Raw genomic sequence first — 17,442 nt, 5'->3', positions numbered from 1 at the left:
ATCTGGCTTGTAAGCTTGGCTTCAGAGAAAACTGCCACATAATGATTAGCTCATAACTAATGAGTGTTTTGCCTTTTGAGTCCGAAATATATTTGGATCTCCTGCTCCTCTCAATTTATAATTACTCTTGTAATTATTGGTTTCTTTCCCTTTTGAAACAGAAATTCGTTGGTGCGCTTGTTCTTTCTTCTTCAGATCAGAAGTCTTCATGTGTAATTTTGGTGTTTCCATCAAATGACTGCTCAGTTTGGTAGCTCTATTAAATGACTGCTTGTATGTTTTTTCCTTTTCCTTTCTGCCGTAGGAATCACCCACACCTTCCAAGTTAATAGCACCGCTGTCACAAGGATTGTCTGATTCTCGTCGAACAAAGTTGGTCGCTGGAAATAATCAGGTTTTGTCTCATTTGAATTTTGTTTGGGTGATTAGGCATTTAGGTTTGTTTTTGGCAGTTAAATGGCTTAAAAGTGGATGTGATTTAGTTACCCAGAAACCTTGTATTTGTGCCAAGATAAAAATGGTTGTGTGTATCCCACTTCATGTTTTGATACTGTTGCAGGTTAACTTTGAAATTCTATCACGCTGCATTAAGGAGAATTTGGGTTTCAAAGATGGAAAACCAACAGCTGCTTGTGTCATCTATAGATGTCTTCTTCATTGGCATGCCTTTGAATCTGAGAAAATTGTTTACTTTGATTTTGTTATTGAGATCATCAACAATGTTGTGAAGGTTATTTATTTATATCTTATTGATGATATGAATTTTAAATCTTGTCCAAGTCCATTTAATATATGGTATTTGTATTTTTATTTCTGTTTTAATGGTTGCCATAATCTGTTGAATCTGGTTGATGAATTGCTTTGGTGAGTAAGAGCTTCTAGCAAGAATATGGAGTTTATTCTGTAATTCACTCCCGCTGTCCTTTTTAATGTCGAATTTTGGGGATATAGTCAAAATATTTATTTATTTTTATTAAATTTATTTTTGGCATTATTTATACAATAAAAACTTTCGAGTAAAAATACAGGGAATATGATTTAAGACTTTAAAATATTCAAATGATAAATTAACTCAGTTTCATGGTTACACATAGGATTACGCAAGTTCATTTGACAGTAGCTATGTGGCGGTCGTAAGGGATAGAATTAGTGTCTTTATGATTATGGTGAAAACTGCAATTGTTTTACACGTTCTTACTTGTGTGGTTTTTCTTTTAGGAGGGTAATGAGGATGCAACTCTTCCTTACTGGTTATCTAATGCATCAGCACTTTTATGTCTTCTCCCAAGAAACCAGCGCCCAAATGGGTTCCTGACTACCTCTTCTCAGCGATCAGGGGTGAATGGGAGAGTGATGCAAGTAAGTTTTCTGATGATTAAATATCAAAAAAATATGTAAGTTGGGTGGACTGAAGATGTCTTGATGACATTGTCAAAGTTTAAGGCTTTGCTCATCTTTTATCTGCTGATAAAGCCAGACGAGCGATCTCGCATTCAAGTTGACTCTATTTCGCCTCTGAAACATGGTTGTTTGATTGGCGGGATTAGATCCACTGCATGCAACCTTGTAGTGTTAACGAGCTCTTGTTTGAGTAAGGATGTCTTAATCTACATTTGTCATCAACCATGATAAAGAAGAGTGTCCAAATAAATTATTTACTGTAAAATCCTATACAACTATGAGGCATCAATCATCAGGTGCCATTTTGTATGGACGGTACTCAATGCACGCTTTTTGGTTGCTAGTATATTTTGTAAGAACATTCAGTTTTTCTCCCTTGTATGCAAAAATTCCCTTCACTGAACTACGACAAATTTGATGTCCTGGTTATTGTTTCTCAGGATCCAAAGCCTTCTCGTAAGTATCTTGGATCAGATGATGGCTTATCACACATGGAAGCAAAATATCCAGCACTACTATTCAAACAACAATTAACTGCTTGTGCAGAAAAAAATTTTGGGTTGATCCGGGATAATTTGAAGAAAGAAATATCTCCACTACTGGGACAATGTATTCAGGTGGCTTGTTTACCTGTATTTCTTTGATATGCTTGTTGGATCAATTTATTTATATGGGTTTATATGTGAATAATTATGTGTTGTGGGTTGTCTATTAAGTTAAGCCCAAAATAAAGTGATCAATTAATGTTTCGGGTTATTGGGCTTTAATGTATCTAATGGGTTGTGGGCCTTTAATGTGTAGAGACATAAGTGTAATTTCTGTTTTAGATTTCTGTTTTTATGATGGGCTAAAACAGAAATATCAGAAGATATTGATAAATATTATCTATAAATATGGGTCACGGTCCCCAGATCTCGCGTTATCACTTTCACTATTCTCTCCCTCATTAAGAAAATAGTTCTGAAGAGAAACTAAAGGATTCTCTCAAGAAAAGAGCGCGTAGATCTGGAAGATCAAGACACGTTCTAAAGAATTCAGGATTATGGCTTCAGGTACGCTTCCGCTTAAGTTTTCAGTCAAATTCTTGATGATTTAACTTGATGGATTCTACGGTTTATGGGTTTTCCCCAACAAGTGGTATCTGAGCCATTCATGTTTGAATCATTGAGATTTGTTTAATGTTTTGCATCTTATTTGGATCCAGATCTTGAAAAAAAATTTTGTTTAAAACTTTTCTGTTATGGTTTTAGATCTGAAAAACTTTTTGATATGGCTCCAGATCTGGAAAATATATTGATATGTTTTCAGATCTGAAAATATTTTGATATGGTTTCAGATCTGGAAATTGAAAATTTTTTGATATGGTTTCAGATCTGGAAAATATTTTGGCTGAAAATCAAATCTTTTAAAGTTTCAGTTCTGGTAAAAAGATTTGGTCGTAAATTTTAAAAAAAATTTGGTATAAGATTTCGATTTTTCTTACAGTTTTGTTCAACAAAATATTTTAGAGGAAAATCGAAAATTCGGATTAAAAAAAAAGGTACGGATTCGGGTCGGGTCGTACGGAACCGGGTCGACCCGACCCGTACGGAATTTCCGAAAATTTAAAATTTTTTTTTTCGGTTCAGTTTATTCGGTTAAGGTTAAATATTCATTAATTCAAATAATGATAAGGTTATATGTATTTTTAAAATTGATTAATTGAAATAAAATGTTGCCAAAGTGACCTCTTTTATGGAAATTAATTTTATTTTGAAATACAAAAGGATTTTAGGTACATGTGATTTATATGAATATTGATCGGCCCAAAGGAAGGTTAATATTTAATATAATTACATATGCACTTGTGGCGGTAAACATGTGATAGTTGTTCGGTTTTTCATGTGAATAATAAATCGGCCCAAAGGAAGGTTGTTATTTGACATGATATTTACTTCAGTGTTTGACTGCTGCACCAGGATATCACTTACAAGTTAATCTTTTGTCCAAAGATGAAACATTAATGGAGTGCACGATATTCTGTTGATGAGGTTTACATTATTTGAATTTATTGATTATTTTATTTGGATATTTGGTTGAGCATGTATATTTGGTTTTTTGTTCTCTGTTCAGATTTGACTCCTGCAAATATTCATTCCAACATAATTCTATTCCTATGTTAAATGGCTCGAATTTTAAATCGTGGCAAGAGAATTTATTGATAGTTCTCGGAGTCATGGATTTAGACCTTGCGATAAGGATTGACTCTCCTCCCGTCATTACGGATAAGAGTACCTCTGATGAAAAGAGGGAGTTTGAAAGGTGGGAGAGATCGAATCGCATGTGTATGATGATCATGAAGAGGGCCATTCCAGAAACATTCAGGGCCACAATGTCTAGCGACATTGCTACTGCTAAGGTTTTCCTTCAAGACCTCGAAAAGAGGTTTGCTAAAAGTGAAAAGTCTGAAATTGGTACACTTTTGGCAAGCCTCGTTTCAATGAGGTACAGAGGTAAGGGCAACATCAGGGAGTACATTATGGAAATGTCTCATCTTGCTTCAAGGTTGAAAGCACTGAAGCTTGACCTCTCTGAGGACTTGCTGGTGTATCTGGTTTTGATATCTCTTCCTCCTCAGTTTAACCAGTTCAAGGTGAGCTATAACTATCAGAAAGAGACTTGGTCTCTGAATGAGCTCATCTCGCACTGTGTCCAGGAAGAGGGAAAGGTTGCAGCAAGACAAGACAGAAAGTGCTCATTATGCCTCTACCTCGAAGGTTAAAGGAAAGAAAAGGAAGGATAAAGAAGCTGCGGATACACAGTCTCCGAAGAAACAACAGAAGAATCCTAGTGATTCTCAAAGTTCTGGTTGTTTTTTCTGTGGCAGTGATGGGCATATGAAGAAACAGTGCAGTAATTATCACGCTTGGCGTGCTAAGAAAGGTATGCTTCTGAATATGGTTTGTTCTGAGGTTAATTTAACTTCAGTGCCTAGACACACGTGGTGGATAGATCCTGGTGTAACAACTCACATCACTGTGTCTGTGCAGGGTTGCCTGGATTGCCGAAAACCAAGTGATGCTGAAAGATTCATCTATGTTGGTGACGGCAACAAAGTTGAAGTTGAGGCAATAGAAAAATTTAGATTATTGTTAAAGACTAGAATATATTTGGATCTTTATGAAACATTTGTTGTGCCGTCTTTTAGACGGAATTTGATTTCCATTTCTGCATTAGACAAATTTGGTTATTCTTGTTCTTTTGGAAATGGAATATTCAGTTTGTTTCTCGATTCAAAATTGGTTGGTTCTGGTTCTTTATCAGGATACGATAATCTTTATTCTTTGGATGTTATTGCTTTATTTAATGAATCCTTGCAAACAAGTAGAGGCACTAAAAAAAATTAACCAGTGAGAATTCAGCTGCGTTATTGCACAAAAGATTGGGTCATATCTCTGAAAAGATAATAAGGAGACTCGTGTCAGACGAAATTCTCGAACCTTTAGATTACACAGATTTTAATATTGTGTTAATTGTATAAAGGGATAACAAACCAACAAAAGGAGATTTGAAGCCAACAGGTGTTCAGGCGTCTTAGAACTTATACATACTGATATTTGTGGACCATTCCCTTCGGCTTCTTGGAATGGTCAACAATATTTTATAACGTTCACAGACGATTTTTCAAGATATGGCTTCATTTATCTCATTCATGAAAAGTCACAGTCATTGGATGTGTTCAAAAACTATAAAGCTGAAGTTGAAAATCAACTTGGCTTAAAGATTAAAAGCGTTAGATCTGACCGTGGTGGTGAATACTATGGTAGATATGACGGTTCAGGTGAACAACGTCCAGGACCTTTTGCTAGATTCCTGGAGGAATGCGGTATCGTCCCACAGTACACTATGCCGGGTTCGCCCACTATGAATGGTGTTGCTGAAAGACGAAACAGAACGCTTAAGGACATGGTGAGGAGTATGATCAGTCATTCTACCTTACCAGAATCACTCTGGGGAGAAGCACTAAAGACCGCAGCATATATCCTTAACAGGGTTCCAACTAAGGCAGCGACCAAAACCCCTTATGAACTTTGGACGGGTAAAAAGCCCAGTCTTAAGCATCTGCACGTTTGGGGATGTCCAGCTGAGGCAAGGCCTTACAAGCCTAATGAAAAGAAACTGGACTCAAGGACGGTTAGTTGTTATTTTATTGGATACTCTGAAAGATCTAGGGGGTACAAGTTTTATGATCCCACGAGTAAGTCGATTTTTGAGTCAGGAAATGCCCGGTTCTTTGAGGATGTTGAGTTTGCATGAGGAGATAAAGTAAGGGATATTGTCTTTGAAGAGGAATATGTAAATATTCCCACAGGTGTCTTGGACATTGATCAGGATCATATTCCTCACTTTGACCAAGACACAATACAGGAAGACAATATTAGAGATCCTCCCATTCCAGATTAACAAACTCAAGCACCTCCAGAACCTATGCCATTAAGGAGATCCACTAGAGAGCGGAGAAATGCATTGCCAGATGATTACATTGTATTTCTTCAAGAACATGAGGCAGACATTGGATTGATGGAGGATGATCCTATTAACTTCCGTCAAGCCATGGAAAGTTTTAACTCTCAAAAGTGGAATGATGCCATGAATGAGGAGATAAAGTCCATGAAGGACAATGACGTATGGGATCTTGTCCCATTGCCTAAAGGTACGAAGCCCATTGGTTGCAAATGGATATTTAAAACCAAGAGGGATTCGAAAGGCAATGTGGAAAGATATAAGGCTCGTCTTGTCGCTAAAGGCTTTACACAGAAAGAAGGCATTGATTATAAAGAGACTTTCTCTCCGGTTTATTCGAAAGACTCTTTAAGGATTATAATGGCTTTGGTGGCGCATTTCGATCTTGAGCTTCATCAGATGGATGTAAAGACTGCGTTTCTAAATGGTGACATTGATGAAACGATTTATATGGTGCAGCCTGAAAATTTTGTGTCCAAAGACACAAATAATATGGTTTGCAAATTAAAGAAATCTATCTATGGGCTCAAGCAGACATCTCGACAATGGTATTTCAAATTTCATCAAGTGATCATCTCGTTTGGTTTTGAGATGAATTTGGTCGATGATTGTGTGTACCATAAGTTCAGTGGGAGTAATCATATTTTTCTGGCTTTATATGTTGATGACATTCTACTCGCTAGCAACGATATAGAGTTGTTGCATGAAACCAAGAGATTTCTAGCTAAGAATTTTGAGATGAAAGATCTTGGTGATGCATCTTTTGTACTGGGTATTCAGATACATCGGGATCATTCTCGGGGTATTCTTGGATTATCTCAGAAAGGTTATATCGAGAAAGTCCTCAAGCGATACGGGATGCAAGATTGTAAACCAACAGATACCCCTGTGATTAAGGGAGACAAATTTAGTCTCAAACAATGCCCAAAAAATGATTTTGAGGAAAAAAAATGCAGAAGGTTCCCTATGCATCTGCAGTGGGGAGTCTGATGTATGCTCAGGTTTGTACACGTCCAGATATTGCGTATGTGACAGGAATGTTGGGACGATATTTAAGTAATCCAGGAGTGGAACATTGGAAAGCAGTCAAAAGGGTTTTACGGTACCTACAGAGAACAAAAGATTACATGCTCATATATCGGGGGTTGGATCAGCTTGAGATCATTGGGTATACTGACTTTGATTTTGCTGGATGCCAAGATAGTATGAAATCTACGTCGGGCTACATCTATCTCCTTGCTGGAGGTGCCATTTCCTGGAAGAGTGCTAAACAGTCACTTATAGCTTCTTCCACCATGGCAGCTGAGTTTGTAGCGTGTTATGAGTCATCCAATCATGGAATATGGCTGCAAAATTTTGTCACGGGACTGCGCATTGTTGATGGAATTGAAAAGCCACTAAAATTATATTGTGACAATAAATCAGCAGTTATGTATTCCAATAACAGGAGCTCGACGAAGTCAAAACATATTGACATCAAGTATCTGGTTGTTAAAGAAAGAATTCAGAGTGGAAAGTTGTCTATTGAGCATATCGGTACAAACTCCATGGTTGCGGATCCGCTTACTAAGGGACTACCACCCAAACAGTTTCATGAGCACACTGTTAGTATGGGTGTTATGTCAATTGAGGAAATCCAGTTTTAGTGGGAGTTTGCTATTTTAAATACTTTTCAGTTGTAGACATTTTCAGTTACAGTTATGTAAATTTATTTTCTGCAGAAATAAATTTCAAGTTAAGTCACACTCTGATTATGATTTAAAGTTTGATCTCGATAAGGTTAAAGGGAGGACCAGTTGGAAATAGGTATGTTACGGTCACATTGCATGAAATTTCCATGCTACACATCCACTTCATGATCCATGTCATTCAGTTGTGTTGGCATATGTGACCATTGATGGGTCTAGTTACCTTGAGTGTAGTGAAGACTGCTTTGATCCTATGTTGATGTGATTGATGGACCGGATTGGTTATAAATACATTTCGGAATGACAACAATTTTGAGCTCATAAGGTTATTTTCACAAACATAATTATAAAGTTGCACATATAGCCCAAGTGGGAGATTGTTTGATCAATTTATTTATATGAGCTTATATGTGAATAAATTATGTGTTGTGGATTGTCTATTAAGTTAAGCCCAAAATAAAGTGATCAATTAATGTTTCGGGTTATTGGGCTTTAATGTATCTAATGGATTGTGGGCCTTTAATGTGTAGAGACATAAGTGTAATTTCTGTTTTTATGATGGGCTAAAACAGAAATATCAGAAGATATTGATAAACATTATCTATAAATATGGGTCATGGTCCCCAGATCTCGCGTTATCACTTTCACTATTCTCTCCCCCATTAAGAAAATAGTTCTAAAGAGAAACTAAAGGATTCTCTCAAGGAAAGAGCGCGTAGATCTGGAAGATCAAGACACGTTCTAAAGAATTCAGGATTATGGCTTCAGGTACGCTTTCGCTTAAGTTTTCACTCAAATTCTTGATGATTTAACATGATGGATTCTACGGTTTATGGATTTTCCCCAACAATGCTTAGCTGTTTGGTTCGCATCTTTTCGAATCGATAGGCCTAAAGAATGATATATCCTCTGTACTACCTTGTTTTTGTGTTCCCATTGGTGCGCTTGTCTTCTGCTTAATCCTAAATATATTTGTTTTCTTTTCCTTATATAAAAATAAAGAAATATTCTTGTATCCTTACGATGTTTTGGCATCATTTTGCTTTCTTTTCTGGTTGTGGAGATACTCTGGCGCCAGTATGCATGGCATATCTGGAATATTGTTGATCACTACTATTATCAAAATTTCGTTATACAATTTCAAATGATCAAGTTCCTACTGCATTTACTTTGCTTACTGGGTTTCACTAGATGCTAGTATGACCAGGGCTTGTTCTGGAAAATGTGGGGTTAGTCAGGTCAGGTAGATAATACGTAACTTACAGCTCTGAGTTCATACCCTTTTCTTTATTTGAAAAGCTTCCCCCGATGGAGAATAGGCAGAGTATTGTTTCATTTTCGTGATACTATTTCTTATGTACATTGTTGGGTCTAAATTGGGTGTCTAACCATCTCAGGCCAGCTCTCGTTCTTGAAATGTTCTTGAAACTCACTGCAGATAGTTTGATAATCTTTTTGTTCTAAACTCATATGCCTAATACTCCTTGGTCTGTTGCAAAGGCGCCAAAAATTCAACGAGTCCATGGTGGAAAATTATCTAGGGCCCCCTCTGGAGTTCCTCAGCAATCGCCAAGTAGTGAGTGGGACAGCATCATCAAATTCCTGGATTCACTTATGGGCCGTTTACGTGGAAATCATGTCAGCTTACTTTTCTGTATCCATGATATTCCGTTATCTACTGTATTTGGTTTTTAAGTTTGTTAATGGACTGACTCCTTGAATTTCAGGTTCCCACTTTTTTCATCCGGAAGCTCACTACACAAGTGTTCTCCATCAATATACAATTGTTTAATAGGTATGATTTATGATTTCAAGTACTTAAATATTACTTCATACTAATCAGATGATATAACTCAACTTATTTGCAGTCTTCTACTTCGGCGAGAATGCTGCACATTTTCCAATGGTGAATATGTCAAATCTGGTTTGGCTGAATTAGAAAAATGGATAGTTAATGTTACAGAGGAGGTATTTTGTAGTTATTTTTAGTTTGCTTGCGTTTTCCTGTACAGATTGGGCATTCTTAAGCATTTTCATCTTCAGTTTGCAGGAACCTCTTGGCGTGAGCTAAATTACATTAGACAAGCTGTTGGATTTCTGGTACATCAAATGCTGCTTTATTCTTCTTTTATCCTATTGAATCTTTTCATGCGCAGTTACACAATATTTATAGTTCTGACTATCCAGCTAGGTAATAGATCAAAAGAGGAAAAAATCTTTAGATGAGATAAAACAGGATCTCTGCCCGGTATAACCTTTGTTAAACAGTTACATTTACAGTTATGCACCTTTCAATTAATTCTCTTGGTATGCAGAATGTCATCAGTTTGTCTCATCATTATTCGGTACTGAATAATTTTTGCAGAAGCTAACTGTTAGGCAAATCTATCGAATAAGTACAATGTACTGGGATGATAAATATGGGACTCAAAGTGTGTCAGCTGAGGCAAGTGGTTTAGCCAATTGCTTAGTGGCAGTTGAATACTTTGCTGGATTGTGATTAAAATAACATCTTTATCCTTGTTTTTGTTTGGCAGGTTGTGTGTCACGCCCCGAGACTCGGGATTGACACTGGCGTTGTTTAACAATCACACAATCGAAACAACAAGCCTTTGTAGTATAGTGTACACCGAAACCAGTTTATAAATCATAATATCAAAGAAATAACTATTGTCTTTACAATAACGAAATCTCAAAAACGACAGAGTTTGATTGCGGAAACGTAAAACTAAATTAAAAGTTCAACCTAATCTAAAATCTTGAAGTCTCTCAATTCACCAGCCCCAAAAATGGTCCGATTCCTCCTCCTCGATTTCCTCCTCGGATTTTTCGGGGATATCGAACACAACATAAAAATTTTCCAAAATTTTCGAAAATAACGTATACATACACTATGCTTTTCATAACCGTAACATCATATCATAACATAACGACACTGCGATTTTTCACCTTTTAACGGTTTACTGACGTCAGTCCCTAAGTTTTAATCTTCTAAGGGGGCGAGGCCATAAAACGGTTCTATCCCACCGTTAAGGGCCATATGTTGGAATTCCACCCATTTTCAGGGAGTCCTCACAGTGCCAAACATAACGTACCAAAATTTCATAAAAACGTATAGACAGGAGACGGTGCTCGACCGAATTTTTATTACTGTTCTTTTATAAAAAAAAAAAAACCGAAAAACATGTATGCACAAACCGAAATTTTAAGTTTAAAAACAAGCCCACTTACAGTGTTTGAATGCTAAAAAAAACGTGGGTGCTTGGCTTCGGGATTTAGGTCGCTTCTCGCTCCTCGTCCGGGCAGCGCTTCGGCTCGATTTTTAGGCTAACTTCGGGACGATTTTCGGGCAGAGCTTCGGCTAGGGGAGCTGCTGAATTTCGAGAATTTCAGCAAAGGAAATTTCGAAAATCTTGTGTAGGGAATAATGCTAGGCTTTGATGTGGTATTTGTAGGGGAGGAGTATGGGACTAAGTATGGCATCTAAATCATGCTAAAAATTGCCTCAATCTTACAATATTGACTCCAAATCTCCTTGCTTATTTTCGAAATTCAGCTACCTATGTGGTGAGATTTATCCCTTGATTTCCTTGTCCTCCCTTGGTTCGAAAATTAGGTTGCTAGGTGGGAAGGATTTTGAGCAATCTTGGATGATTTGCTTCCAACTAATCAAGTATCTAACCATCACAATAAATTGGCATGTAATATGGTTGGATTTTCGAAAATTCCTAGCAAAATCATGTCTTAATTCTTTTAATTTGTATGATACTCAAATCTTGCAAGACTCCCTTCCAAATTTTCGAAATTGCATGCCTTAATATGAATATTGTTGACTTGATAATTAAGATTTTCAATAATAAAATCTCCAATACAAGGATTTCCAATATATTTCTCACTTAATACCATAATCCAAGATCCTAAGCTCTTCAATCTCCCTACACATGATTAATTAACAAGTTTGAAGAAATTTTCGGTTCTCACATCCCTCCCTCCTTAAGAGAAGTTTCGTCCTCGAAACTGGAGTTGGCTTGGTCTCCAAGTAGGTAGGGATATTCCTTTCGCATCTTTTCTTCAACTTCCCAAGTTGCTTCTCGCTCTGTGTGGTTGGACCACTGTACCTTGACGTAGGGAATAATACGTCGTCTAAGGACTTGTTCCTTGGTGTCCACGATTCTAATGGGGACTTCTTCGTATTTCAGTTATTCTCCCAAGTTTCCTTCAATTAAAAGTGGTTCTACCTCCAACACGTGACTTGGGTATGGAATGTACCTTCTTAGTTGGGACACGTGGAAACGTTGTGCTTACTTTTTCCAGGATTTCGAAGGGTCCAACATACCGAGGATTCAGTTTCCCTGCCTTATTGAATCGGACAACCCCTCTCATAGGCGAGACTTTCACATAAGCCTTCTCGCCCACGGTGAACTCTACGGGCTTTCTTTTAAGATCTGCCTAGCTTTTCTGTCGATCTTGAGCTGTCTTGAGCTTTTCTCGGACAATTTTAACCTTATTCACTGTCATCTGTACTAGCTCGGGTCCCACCACGGCTTTCTCTCCCACTTCATCCCAGTAAAGTGGTGACCGACATTTCCTTCCATAAAGGGCTTCGTATGGAGCCATTCCAATGCTGCTGTGGTAGCTGTTGTTGTACGCAAACTCAATTAAGGGTAAATGAGTGCTACAGTTGCTGCTGATTTCAAGGGCGCACGCTCGCAGCATATCTTCTAATGTCTGTATGGTTCTCTCAGTTTGCCCAACGATCTGAGGATGATAGGCCGTACTAAGGGTCACTTTTGTTCCCATGGCCTCTTGAAAGCTCTTCCAAAATCGCGAAACGAACCTCGGATCTCTATCAGATAGGATGCTCACTGGCACTCCATGCAGTCTCACAATGTTGTCCATGTATAGTGAAGCCAACTTGTCGAGATTGTAATTCATGCGGACGGGTAGGAAGTGTGCGGTCTTCGTGAGTCTGTCCACGATCACCCATATACCGTCGTGGCTCAGCCTAGACTTTGGCAACCATACCACAAAGTCCATGGAAATATGCTCCCACTTCCATTCGGGAATTTCCAGAGGTTGCAATAATCCTCCAGGTCGCTGGTGTTCTGCTTTGACCTGCTGGCATACCTGACATCTGGAGACGAATTCAGCTACATCTCTTTTCATGCTATTCCACCAGAAACTATTCTTGAGGTCCCTGTACATTTTCGTACTGCCTGGATGGACTGAGAATTTTGACTTATGCGCCTCTGTCATTATCTCTTGCCGAAGGTTATCACTGTCGGGCACACACAGTCTTTCTTTCATCCATAGAATCCCCTTGTCATCAATCTGATGATCCTGAGACTTCCCTTCTCTGACTTGCTTCTTTAGTTTAGTCAGTACCTGGTCTCTATCTTGGTTTAACTTGACGGTCTCCTGCAGACATGGCTGAGCCGAGAGAGAAGCTAGAGTTACCTTTCCTGGGCCCTTCCGACTTAGCGCATCAGCCACTTTGTTTGCTTTACCCGGATGGTAGCTTATGGTCAAGTCATAGTCCTTCAGAAGTTCGATCCATCGCCTTTGCCTCATATTAAGTTATTTTTGGGTGAACAGGTACCTGAGGCTCTGATGGTCTATGAAGATTTCACATTTGGAACCATAGAGGTAATGTCTCCAAATCTTTAAGGCGAAGACAACCGCTGCTAGTTCCAGATCATGAGTAGGGTAGTTCTGCTCGTGCAGTTTCAACTGCCTTGACGCGTAGGCGATCACTCTTCCTTCTTGCATTAGTATGCATCCTAGACCGTCCTTAGAGGCGTCACTGTAAATAGTGAAATCTTTATTCTCCACGAGCAGGATCAACACTGTCGTGGATGCGAGTTTCTCGAATGCCTTTAAGGTAATGTTGGATCTCTCCAAATGTGGATAAACAAACCACTATTTATAAACAGGATTTATCTCTGGATCTTTTAATCGATTTTCAAGTTCTTCAATTTGAGTTTTGATTAATTTAATTTTCTTTTTTAAGATTTTCAAATAATTTGCAGACGGCATGATATAATCAAATGGAGGATCATAAATATAATCATATGACATAAACTTACATAAATCTTGATGAAATGATGAAACTAGAAACTGAAGTACTTGGAGAAAACTTCGGAACTCTTATTATCAGAGAGAGTAGTATAGAATATTTTGGTGTGTGGATCACAAAGGGAGTCCACTCCTTAAATAGAGCAATTCCACTACTAGCTACAGTACAATCACGAATAAAAACTTGCCACATAAAAGTAAAAATTACAAACTTTAATAATACACAACAATAATGCATGACTTTTAGTCGAGACATAGTTCACAAAGCTCGTGACTTCCAGCTCACACATCCACCGTCTCATGCATTCAATAATGCAAATATGTCTTCACCCTCGTATGGGTCCTGAGCATCTTGTAGATCATCTTGATCGGTCATCTGTGTATCGTCTTCCATTTTTTCCTTTCCTTTTGAGGAGGTTGATTCTTGAGTGGATAAATTTGATTTTTCACCAAAAACTTCTGTAAACATAGAAGTAATGGTATCCTTGTCCAAATGTTGAAAAAGTTCTTTTAACAATATGGTTTGTGTTGGGGTGTCATGATTCAAATTCTTCATAGTTTCTCTGTCAACTCCCAAAGCTATTACTCCCTGTCGATCATAAACTTTGCCTTCTGCAAAGAAGTCTTCTTTTCCCCACCATTTTATAAGAATTTTCCTAATTAATACAGTAGGGGCAAATTTAATTTCAAACTTTTCTTTAGCCAGGTCTTGCAGTCCATATTCCCATCGAATAATCCAGGGAACATTATCCTCAACCATGGACTAATAGTCATGCTTTGGCAATACAAAAAATAAAAGAAAGAGTTAAAGAACTCCCTTGTTTATCTATTGCTAATCCTGAAGCATTTAAAATAGTTGAAACAGACGCCTCTGATATTGGATATGGAGGAATACTTAAACAAAAAATAGATAATACATCTAAAGAAATTCTTGTCAGATATACTTCTGGAACCTGGAATAATACACAGAAAAATTATTCTACAATAAAGAAAGAAATTCTTTCAATTGTTAAATGTATTACGAAATTCGAAAGTGATCTCTTAAATAAGAAATTTTTATTAAGAGTTGATTGCAAATCTGCCAAAGATATTCTTTTAAAAGATGTTAAAGTTATAGCATCTAAACAAATATTTGCTAGATGGCAAGCTATATTAGCTTGTTTTGATTTTGACATTGAACATATATCTGGAAAATCTAATTCTTTACCAGACTTTCTAACTAGAGAATTCTTGCAGGGATCAGCCTTGGAAGACAGTCTTAAAAAGACCAGCCACCGGGAAGAAGCCGATGAATAAACCACCTTTTAAAAGAGGTGCCACTATTCATCAGTCTAATATGGCTACCACAGAAGAAGAAAAATTTGATCCAATTAAAGAATTCGCAGAAGATTTTACTGCATATGAAATACATCATTATAATAATGCCATATTTGCCTTAAAGGGATCAAAAGAAGAATTAAAATATCCCTATTTAATTTCAGGATGCCTTAACTGTTGTCCTGTTGATAAAGACCTTAAAGGTCTATCACCTATCCATATAGCTCAAAGCTATTTAATTAAAGATTTACAACCCATATTGGGCAAAAAACCAGAGACTACTTTGAAACAATTTTAGTAGAAACTGGATCAGTTGAAATTCAACATATGGATCGAAATCGCGATTATGCATTTTCTAAAATGATAATAAAAAAGATTATCCCAGCGGCTAATTGGGGTTTACCCCTTAGTCAAGCCAGACAATTAAATACTTTTCAGGCAATGCCTAATATGTTTAATTATCATGATTATATCATGGCTTGGGATACAATTGTATTATATGAGAATTCTCAAAGAAAACACTCTTGGTGGATGAAATTCCAATTAGATGATATTCATCAATTCATACCCACATGGTTCAAAACTTTTTTCTTTTCATGGGGGGTAATGCCCTCGATCCTTCCAAGAAATGTTAAGAACATATGGATTAAGTTCCAAAATGCCAATACCCAGTTCGATGGTTTAACAGCCATAATTCAATTTGCCATTAATTATAATGTTCCATGGATTATTCGATGGGAATATGGACTGCAAGACCTGGCTAAAGAAAAGTTTGAAATTAAATTTGCCCCTACTGTATTAATTAGGAAAATTCTTATAAAATGGTGGGGAAAAGAAGACTTCTTTGCAGAAGGCAAAGTTTATGATCGACAGGGAGTAATAGCTTTGGAAGTTGACAGAGAAACTATGAAGAATTTGAATCATGACACCCCAACACAAACCATATTGTTAAAAGAACTTTTTCAACATTTAGACAAGGATACCATTACTTCTATGTTTACAGAAGTTTTTGGTGAAAAATCAAATTTATCCACTCAAGAATCAACCTCCTCAAAAGGAAGGGAAAAAATGGAAGACGATACACAGATGACCGATCAAGATGATCTACAAGATGCTCAGGACCCATACGAGGGTGAAGACATATTTGCATTATTGAATGCATGAGACGGTGGATGTGTGAGCTGGAAGTCACGAGCTTTGTGAACTATGTCTCGACTAAAAGTCATGCATTATTGTTGTGTATTATTAAAGTTTGTAATTTTTACTTTTATGTGGCAAGTTTTTATTCGTGATTGTACTGTAGCTAGTAGTGGGATTGCTCTATTTAAGGAGTGGACTCCCTTTGTGATCCACACACCAAAATATTCTCTAATACTCTCTCTGATAATAAGAGTTCCGAAGTTTTCTCCAAGTACTTCAGTTTCTAGTTTCATCATTTCATCAAGATTTATGTAAGTTTATGTCATATGATTATATTTATGATCCTCCATTTGATTATATCATGCCGTCTGCAAATTATTTGAAAATCTTAAAAAAGAAAATTAAATTAATCAAAACTCAAATTGAAGAACTTGAAAATCGATTAAAAGATCCAAAGATAAATCCTGTTTATAAACAGTGGTTTGTTTATCCACATTTGGAGAGATCCAACATTACCTTAAAGGCATTCGAGAAGCAGAGCTCACAGCTTGCTGCGTAAAGCTGAAGATTACCTTTATTAAGGTTTTTTGTGATTTTTGTTGTTGTAATAGTGGTATCAGAGCCATTTTATCTGAAGAAAATCTTCAATAAAGTTGTTTTATTCTTGTAAAATATCATATTCTTTTATCTTATTAAGGAAGACTGTAGCTCTACAAGTCGGGTTCCATAATGGGGTAAATCCTTGACCGTATCTACTAAATTCCTGAATGGATAAAATAATACGATCTTTTAACAAGAATAAATCTTCAAGTAGTAATACTAAAAATAAAGAATTAATTATTTCCGAAAATTTCGAGAAAAATATTCAAAACTGGAAATTACCAGTATCTTGTAATACGAAGATATATAGATCTAAAGGATTTAATTTTAAATCTGACTATATTATAAAAACTATTGAAGAAGCTATTCCTCTAAAAGGAGGTTATGATTCTTTTAGTCTGTTATCTCAAAATCTCATAAATATTCATATGAAATCTTATAGATTTATGCATCGGGTATGATTCAAGTAGGCTTAAAACCACTCACCAGATTAGGTTTAAATACTTCGGCTTTAATCCTAGTACGGGATCAAAGGCATAACAAATTTGAAGATTCCTTATTAGGAATTGTAGAGTCTTCATTATGTGAAGGACCTATAAATTTTAGTTGTTTTCCTAATTTTTGATCTCCCTTTCTGATCCAAATATCATGAAAGCCCTCACATTAAATATAAAAACTGAAGGCTTCGATATGATAGATGGTACAGAAAATGTTGTTT

At 36.8% G+C, this 17,442-nt stretch overlaps 1 protein-coding gene across 1 annotated transcript in view; it reads left to right on the top strand.

Moving 5' to 3' along the window:
• LOC142524581 (myosin-15-like) overlaps nt 1-17,442 on the top strand; it is a 48,717-nt gene that overhangs the window by 10,362 nt on the left and 20,913 nt on the right. The window contains exons 6-15 of the mRNA XM_075628619.1: nt 305-394; nt 560-730; nt 1,219-1,359; nt 1,842-2,018; nt 9,093-9,230; nt 9,320-9,387; nt 9,461-9,560; nt 9,636-9,692; nt 9,784-9,840; nt 9,958-10,039. Coding sequence (XP_075484734.1) covers nt 305-394; nt 560-730; nt 1,219-1,359; nt 1,842-2,018; nt 9,093-9,230; nt 9,320-9,387; nt 9,461-9,560; nt 9,636-9,692; nt 9,784-9,840; nt 9,958-10,039 — 1,081 coding nt within the window. The remainder of the gene's footprint in view (nt 1-304; nt 395-559; nt 731-1,218; nt 1,360-1,841; nt 2,019-9,092; nt 9,231-9,319; nt 9,388-9,460; nt 9,561-9,635; nt 9,693-9,783; nt 9,841-9,957; nt 10,040-17,442) is intronic.

The sequence above is a fragment of the Primulina tabacum genome, chromosome 14 (assembly GCF_025594145.1).
Source record: "Primulina tabacum isolate GXHZ01 chromosome 14, ASM2559414v2, whole genome shotgun sequence".
In the NCBI taxonomy this organism is placed as follows: domain Eukaryota; kingdom Viridiplantae; phylum Streptophyta; class Magnoliopsida; order Lamiales; family Gesneriaceae; genus Primulina; species Primulina tabacum.
The sequence above is the reverse complement of the archived record's forward strand: the minus strand, read 5'-3'. Positions and strand labels throughout refer to the sequence as shown.